General features: G+C 36.3%; 1 protein-coding gene across 4 annotated transcripts in view; it reads right to left on the bottom strand.

Moving 5' to 3' along the window:
• DNM1L (dynamin 1 like) overlaps positions 1–8,693 on the bottom strand; it is a 36,877-nt gene that overhangs the window by 16,401 nt on the left and 11,783 nt on the right. For 2 of the 4 annotated variants that reach the window (XM_042837586.1, XM_042837585.1), the window contains exons 3-7: positions 4,963–5,001; positions 3,754–3,800; positions 2,664–2,735; positions 1,612–1,698; positions 1,023–1,185 (exon numbers count right to left, since the gene is read on the bottom strand). In XM_042837586.1, coding sequence (XP_042693520.1) covers positions 1,023–1,185; positions 1,612–1,698; positions 2,664–2,735; positions 3,754–3,800; positions 4,963–5,001 — 408 coding nt within the window. The remainder of the gene's footprint in view (positions 1–1,022; positions 1,186–1,611; positions 1,699–2,663; positions 2,736–3,753; positions 3,801–4,962; positions 5,002–8,693) is intronic. The other 2 variants (XM_042837587.1, XM_042837588.1) reach the window with 1 other exon arrangement.

Consider the following 8,693-nt stretch of genomic DNA (forward strand, 5'->3'; position numbering starts at 1 on the left):
GTGAAAACAACTTTGTATTAGATACTGTGGGAGAAACAGTCACTCAAATTCTCTTTGCATACTACTACAAAGCTTGCAACATGACCTGAAACTTCAGATCTTTAAAGTTTAGAATTTTGGGAAGTGATCCAAAAAACACAGCTGATCACTTTTACAGGAACAAACGAAAAAGAAAAGCTCCGCTGGCTGGAACCAGGACAATCTGACTAAAGAGAAAACCAAGGGAAGAGATTCTCCCTCGAAGCTGTGGACACAGAGCTGACCTGTAGTTTGAAAGCCAGTAAGAAATACTACTTCTATGAGAAGAATTTGATGGGAAAGCATACCAACACAAAATTTTTCCCTAATTTCAATATACCTATGTTCAGAGTATACACTTTCATAGTCTTTCAAATTACACAGTACCATTTATTAGTAAATAGCAGCTTCAGCTTTGATTCAAAGTCATTAGGCAAATATAAAAGTTATCCTTTTTAGATTAAAACAAAGCAGTCAGTTCTGTCATACAAATGTGGAACACTAAAATGGATACTAAGAAGACATATTAATTGCATTCTCACCAAAAGTCATTAAAGTAACATCTAAACAGATAATTACTACTGCAGGATGACGTATTTTCTCTTACAAAAGCAAAAATATTTGACAATAAAGCATGAAGTCATCCTAACAGATTACACTACTAAAAATCTCAAAACCACTAATATTCTGTAATGCCATTTTGTTGCTCTGAAAACAGATGTGGCTTGTAGGACTATTAAACTAGTTTTCTGATCTGTTTGTGAGTCAAAAAGCTCTTAAGATATTAACTGATCACAATTTTTTCTGAGTTGCAGAGGCTGAAACCGGAAATCTTCAAGCAAATATAATAATTGTATTTTCCAGGAAATTAAGTAACATTTTCCTTACTTCTTTTTGCTCAAACAACTTCTGTTTTGTTTTTTTGTTTGTTTGCTTGTTTTTTAATTAAATCCTAAAATAAAGCTGAAGCTGAATTACAAGATCAACTTTTTCTTGCTGCTTACCATCTGGATCCACTTCCCGTGCAATTTTAAGTGCTTCTGAAGTGGCCATGTCTGTGTTTGCTGCTGTGACTGCCAGAATAATTGAATTTGGGTTGCTGATGAATTGAAGGATTAGTTCTCTTATTTGAAGTTCAATATCTTTGGGCTGATCACCAACAGGCACCTAGGGGGAAAAAAATATAGTGCAGAACTACTCAAAACTGTACATTTATTCCCATGTTAGATCACTAACTAAAGTTTTCAGCTCTTCCCTTTCCCTCTGGGGAGAAAAGAAAGAAGAAAGTGAGAGAAAGAGAGAAAGAGGAAAAGAAAAGAGAGAGGGAAAGAAAGGAAAAAAAGAAAGAAAAAAAAAAGAAAAGAATGAAAAAAGGTCACTATAACAGTGAATAGCACCAGAAACCTAAATCCTACACCAGAAGATGGTGATATCTCAAACGTATATAGCCAACTACTTTATCTGAAGGAAGACGTAAACAACTTTTAAGAACTGAAACACTAATCTAACAATACAAAACAAAGGTTAAGATCAAACGAAAGCTCCTTGTTTCAAAACACAGTGCTTTCAGAAGGAGAGCATTTCATATCTTACCTTTGTCATTCCTGGTAAATCCACAAGAGTCAGATTCACAACATTAGACGAAAAAATCTTAAGATGAATTGGTTCAGGACTGATACCCTAGAAATGTATTCACAGCACAATAAAGTTAATCACTGTACCAAATTACTTAAATGACACTTTGGAAAGTCAGATCTGAAGTTCTGTAATAATACATATATAAACAAAAGAACACATTTCTTCCATCATGCATCTTATCTGTTTGGTGGAAGAAAAAAGAAAGCCACATCTGCCAACCAATTTCTTTGTATTTAGCAGTTGCCTTGTTATCCCCTCAATATAATGCATAAAAGGCTTTATTTCATACAATAATCACAGAATCACAGAAAGGCCTGGGTTGAAAAGGACCACAACAATCATCCAGTTTCAACCCCCCTGTTGTATGCCGGGTCACCAACCACCAGACCAGGCTGCCCAGAGCCACATCCAGCCTGGCCTTGAATGCCTCCAGGGATGGGGCATCCACAGCCTCCTTGGGCAACCTGTTCCAGTGTGTCACCACCCTCTGTGTGAAAAACTTCCTCCTAATATCTAACCTAAACCTCCCCTGTCTCACTTTAAGACCATTCCCCCTTGTCCTATCACTATCCACCCTCACAAACAGTTGTATCCACTCAGTCCTTCTCCGCAGGGCTGCTCTCAAGGAGTTCTTCTCCCAGTTTGTATAAATACCTGGGATTGCCCTAACCCAAGTAATTACACAGATATTCAGTAACACAATACTTAATTTTATAATCACACATGAAGGAATGCACATGGAAACAGTGGAAGCAAGTTTAATATTTTTTGCAGGATTATTGTGGAAGTTTTGAAGTAAAGCAACAACAATTCTCTGTGTTCTCTTTTAGCTTTAGTGACTTGACTCATGAACACAGTAAAAAATCATTAGACACAGTAATGTTGCTTGCTATCTCTTCTTTAGAACAGTTCAGTGCTTTTCACTTTTAGATGTCAGAACAGGTTATGAAGGCTTTCAGTAGCAAGAGAATCTACACCAAGACAAAGATAGACAGTTCAGTATTTACCTTGTTATTTCCTGAAATTCTTTCTGTTTCATTTTCTATTTCCTGACGAATTTCATCAAAATCTGTATAGATCTGAAGTACAAAAAAGAAAGATTATGTAGATAGCCATTTATTCAAAAACATCTAATAGTGAAATAGTGCCTGTTTCTCCAAGAGACAGTGAAAAATTATCTAACTATGTATACAGAAGGTGAGGGGGAAGAAAGGAAGAGTGACTAATAGCTACTGCAAAAGCTACTGCTGTGACAACAACCATCAGTGCTCAGAATTAAAGGAATCAGAATCTGATGGCAGTTACTAGCACTTACAACAATATCAGACAAGGCAGAAAACAAACTGCATTCACCTACAGAGAATTTCACATTTAATTCTACCACTAGTCTAGTTACAAGCTTTTGAAGTTGATGAACAACATCAAGCTTATACTCCTTCACATCCTGGGAAGAGACAAAGAACAGAGCCTATCATTTCCTCTTTACATTCTTGTTTACTGTGTCCTCTTTCCATCAATGAAAAGAAGCCACCACCAAGCTACCCCATCCACATGTTTCCTCTGTGTTCCTCTTTAAGATCTCTTCAACTTTCAGTACTACCTACAAAGTGAGGAAATCAGTTTAAACTAGTAAAACATCTGCCAACAAGGAGTTTTGCAGCTGGCAAAGACAATCAAAGCCTAATTCTTAACCTGAAATCCTCAGCCATCCCTGTTTCTCTCTCCTTGCTAAGTATTCGACTCTTCCTTTTCACACCCTTGTAATATACCTCTAAAGTAGTCAATTCTTCAGTGGACTGAAACGACTTGTGATATACAATTGTGTATACCACAATTGTATACTTGTGTGTACAATTGTCTTTGCAATTTAATTCATGCACAAAAGAAAAAAAAAAAAGCAGCAAAACAACATTTTTAGGGTCAAGATAAATAACTCAGCGGAATCAATGATCCACATACAGAGTTACTGGCAAGTAACAAAGGCTTTGGTTAATCTTCTACTCTTAGAAACAGAAAAACCTGAATACTCTGGCATGCAATATAGCAGAATGGTTCTCTTGCTTGGGAAAGGCTGCTCTGTAACCAGAGCAAACGTACCTTATTTTTGGTGTGAAGAAATTTACCCCACTCTTCAGCATCTATCTCTGAAACAAAGAATTGGTACATGAGGAAGAGGAAGCAGATTTTCCAATCACATTTTTCTGAGTTTGTTTGTTGAAGACTAGAATGTGATATTTTTTTTTCAAGCAGCAAGAATTAGTTCACTTTCTGCTATTAGGCATTAAATGGCTCAGTACAAATACATTTATGATTCTGCTTATTTAAGCACAGCATCTTTAATTTGTCTCTCTTACATGTCTGCCTTCATGATTGTGAACTGAGCCAATCAGCTGTCCTACCATTCTTTGGAAAAGGTCTGAGTTCATTAAAAAATCAGCTTGCAACAGAAAATAAAATAATTATTAGCAACAGTTTAAAAAAAAAAAATCCTGAAAAAACTATTCATCAGCTTATAGCAACTTTTCTTTTACCATGCAAATGAGATCAAATTGCAGCTGAAAGAAAAAGTTAGAAAAACCTGTAGAACCAAAACAAACAAACAAAATATATAAGTATTTTACATAACAATGAAGTCTTAGGAAAGCATGTCTCTTCCCAAATCTGTCATGGACCAAACATCTTAATCTGTCACCACAGATGCCTGAAATTACTTGGGGGCTCTTCAAGAGCAGTCCCAGAAACAGCAAAGATGGGTTGGTCAACTCCTGCTCTGTGGTGTAGGCAGCAGGCAGAGTCGTGCTGCAGATGTTCCCAGTTCCACAACTGGGTTTCCAAATACCAAGAGTTCCACATAGAATTTTTCAGTTTGTGATCCTTTCCCCTCTGCTACTCAATGAGCAATCTGCTCTAGAAAAATAGCCTACAAGAAATTTCACAGCTTAACAAACACACTGCTTACCTAACATTAAGTCAGCATTCAAAACATTTTTTCACTCAAAGCAAATTTCAAGGTACTTGAATCAGAGATATTTTAAAGGATTTGGGAATTAAAAGTGCAGAAAGTTCTATGAGGCAGCAACCACATAGAAAAGCAAAAGGTCATCTCATTCTAAAGCAACAAGGTCAGAAAGCTAAAAAAAAAAGAAAACAAATCAAACCTAAATCACAAGACTTAGCAAAATAATCAACATAGTAGCCAATGTGTAAAAGAGTGATCACCAATAAAGTGGCATGAAATGGACGTGGTTAGTGTATACAGGCATGCACTTCATGTGCAGGGAGAAAAAGCAAACGGATAAAGGCAACCTTTAGAAAGGTGTCTTGGATTTTTCCATGTAGCAGGGTCTGCAGTTAAAGAGAAACAGCAGTGAATGATGTTTAAAATTTTTCATCATATTTAACATATTTAGCATTTTATTAACCCTTCACCACGAGATTATATTACAAAGATTCACAAATGCATGCAGACAGATGTGCATGCTAGTCCACTACTGATGAGAATGCGTAACATTAACAATATGCACAGCAGTAAGATCTTAGCATCGATAAACGATGAGTATTAATCAGATATTCCATATCACACAGTTTACTTGATGATCTCTTTACTATTGCTGCTCATCTGATTCCAACACTTCACAATATTTTTGTCTGAGGACAGAGAAAAGCAACACTTGGTTCTGCAAAGCTGAACTTCTTTGGCAAAATACATTTGTCATCATTTACTCGTGGCAAGAATGAGAAAAAGTCAGGTACGTATTTAGTGTCACTGGAGATAATATTACTGCAAAGGAAAGAAATCTGAGTTTTGCATCCATCTTTTTAAATGATGAAAATAAATCTATGCAGATTAAAAGAACCAATTACAGCAATTCTGAGACAGATTTAAGAAGAGACAACATTAGCTATCACCATTCTCAGCTTTGTGAGAGTTTCTCACCTATATAAACCCCATCACAAAAACAAACAAAAAGTTCAAAGTTCATTGAAGGGTTGATGAGTTTACGACTGTATTTTTCTGTGACACCAGTAGAGCCTCATGGAAGTGCAAGAACAAAATAAACCAGGGAAGACCCTTTTTTGTTGCATGCTGGCTTGTTTGGCACAAAATGCAAGGAGCACAGCAACAACTGGCTCATCATTTTGGAAAGCTTGCTAGATCTGGGGAGTTAATTCTGATGTCTTGCACTTGTGGATAAGTCAGAACTTTTTCAGTTGAAATACACAGATTTAGATGAACTGGATCTATTAAAAAAAACAAAATTATTAAATATACTTCTGTCCTCACTGCTTTATTAGAGTTAATGAACAACCACAGGCATACAGGAAAATCATTGTTAAGAGGCAGCTTTTTTTTTTTTTTTTTTTTTTTTGTATTGGCTGATAAATCAACAAAATCACATACCAGCCTCCACCTCAAAAAAAGTGTAAAATGAAAGGGCTTATTAATTTCACATCATTAAACAGGCTTAACTTTACTGTATAAAAGAACTACAGCAAAATGCACATTAAGGAAAAAAAACTACAGTACTTTCAAAGTTGTATTACTCATCCCCTCTTAAGAACTGAGAGAAAGATGATGGGCACAGAACCAGAAGATACAGCAAGATATTGCCACTATCACAATTTGAAAGAAATGGAGCAAGCACTCCTTTGTTATCTTCTTCTCAGGGAGATGATGTAGGACATGCTGTTTCAGATTTAAATTACTGGTTTTCTGGCAGCGCAGAAATTTGCTGCTAGATATAGTCCCATGCATAATTTTTTGTTGTTTTTTTTTTTTTTTTTTTTTTTTTTTATTATAAACAAAAAATTTTAAAAATAGATAAAAAAAAAAAAAAAAAAAAAAAACAATGCAGCAAAAAGTATTACATTTTAACCTGTTAACATCCATGGATCTAATGAGAGGGTTTTGTTTAAAGCTTTAACAAGATACAAGTTTTCCTTGCTATATATAACACAAGAGAAGATTGAACCTGTGATAAATGGCTTAGTCTTAACCTCAGCCTCAGAGCACATGGAGGAAAAAAAAAAAAAAAAAAAGGAATAAATGCAACGTCCCAAGAAGTACAGCAGGTCTCATTTGGTGCAAATGTAAGTTTAATTCATCCTAGAAGTTTCATTTTATATAGTGGGAATCTTTCACCTCACTCACCTGAAGTCTATGATAATACACAGACCTTTGACATTCGAAAAAAAAAAAAGAAATTCCCAATGGCTTTAATTTAATGCATTTGAGTTTTTAGGAAAGGAGGAAGGATTCGCATCAGGACTCTGAAAGGAAGGATTCTCAAGGCAAGGAGGAAAGGATTGATAAATGTGACAAAACAAATTACAAATCACAAGGAATCACAAAGCAATAAGGCAGTTGCACTGAAGATCTGGTCATGCAAAGAGTTCACAAGCACATTCAGAAAGCAACACGCTAAGGCTGATGATCTCTTGTCCAAGATTTCGTGGATAAACCATTCACACCAACAAGGTCTTACCCACAAGTCTTCCCTCTACAAAATTTATAACATTCAAGCTGTACCTCACCATGCAAGTCATAATAAAGGTAACATCTGTATCTGTCAGTAAAACAGGCTGCCATCTGTTTTTTTCCAAGCTTGATCCCCTGTTTTCAGATGAAACAAGATAATCTGTGCATAAACTAAACCACATCAATGACAAAAATCATTGATTTGCCTGAATTTTTGAGGGAGAAGAGGCAAGTCAAGTGCAACTGGTGAAAGTTACTGCAGTTTGTCTGTTCTTAACAAACAAGCCCACATTTCTCTCAAAGGAACGTTCAGAAGAAATTACGTCTTAAATATTGATGTTTTTCTCTAAAAGTCTAAATGGACCTTATAAATATTAATTCAGCCCAACATCCTACTGCAGTAATATAATGATCCCACTTCCAATTTAAAATTCAAATCCCTGGATCAAATGCAACCTACAGCAGAAAACCTCTGCCTTGACTCGGAATTCCCTTCATTACAAAATTATCTTGTATACCTGTAAAGTCACAGAGAATAAAAAATCCTGTTTTATGTAACAACCCAGAATCAAAGGTTGTTTGTTTTTTTTTTTTAAAGTACCAAAACTCATGTATTGTGCAAAGCAATTAGCATGAAGCCACTTAGAAAGAAATCCAATGTGCCATTCTTAAACAATAGGCAAGAGAGTCTATGCATTCCCTATCTTTGAAGGATTTCAAGGCCCAAATGGATAAAGACCTGAGCAATCCGGTCTTGAGCTCAAAGCTGGCCCTATTTTGAGCAGAATACTGGACTTCAGACCTCCCTAAGATCATTTCCATGCTGAATTATTCTATGATCTCTTCACAATCAAGCACTGCCTGGATTGTACACTGAGTCATGCATGCTAAAAGCACTTAATTGTTATGAATCAGAACTGTGTTTTCCGCTTGCAGCAATATTGAAAATGGAAGCTTTAACCTTTCAGCTGCCCAACTTTAGTAACTGTTTTTCAGAATCACAGGAGTTGGAAGGTTCCTCAACAGATCAGTGAGTCCAACTGCACTGCCAATGCAGGTTTCCCTATAACAGGTAGCACAGGTAGGCATCCAGACAAGTATTGAATATCTCCATAGAAGGAAACCTCTCTGGGCAGCCTGTTCCAGTGCTCCATCACCCTTACTGTAAAGAAGTCCTTCTGCATGTTTGTATGGAACTTTTCATGTTCAGGCTTTAGGCCACTGCTCCTTGTCCTATTGCTACGCACCACCGAGAAGAGCCAGGCCTCATGCTTTTGCTTCCCACCCTCCTTGAGATAATTACAAACATTAATCAGTTCCCCTCTCAGTCTCCTTTTCCTCGGGCTGAACAGACCAACAATTACAAATATTACACTGCAAAGAACTTGATACCCTAACTTACTATTCCTAGAAATCAGTTCTGAATAATTTAGACACACTGAGAAATAATAACTATAAGCCCAAGATTATCACACCATCAAAAGTCTGTGTAACTTTACTATCTAAATTTAATGTGTGTGTGTGTGTGTGTGTGTGTGTGTGTGTGTGTGTGTGTGTG

The sequence above is a fragment of the Centrocercus urophasianus genome, unplaced genomic scaffold, assembly GCF_019232065.1.
Source record: "Centrocercus urophasianus isolate 14NV4802_14NV808 unplaced genomic scaffold, USGS_Curo_1.0 seq_73, whole genome shotgun sequence".
Lineage (NCBI taxonomy): Eukaryota > Metazoa > Chordata > Aves > Galliformes > Phasianidae > Centrocercus > Centrocercus urophasianus.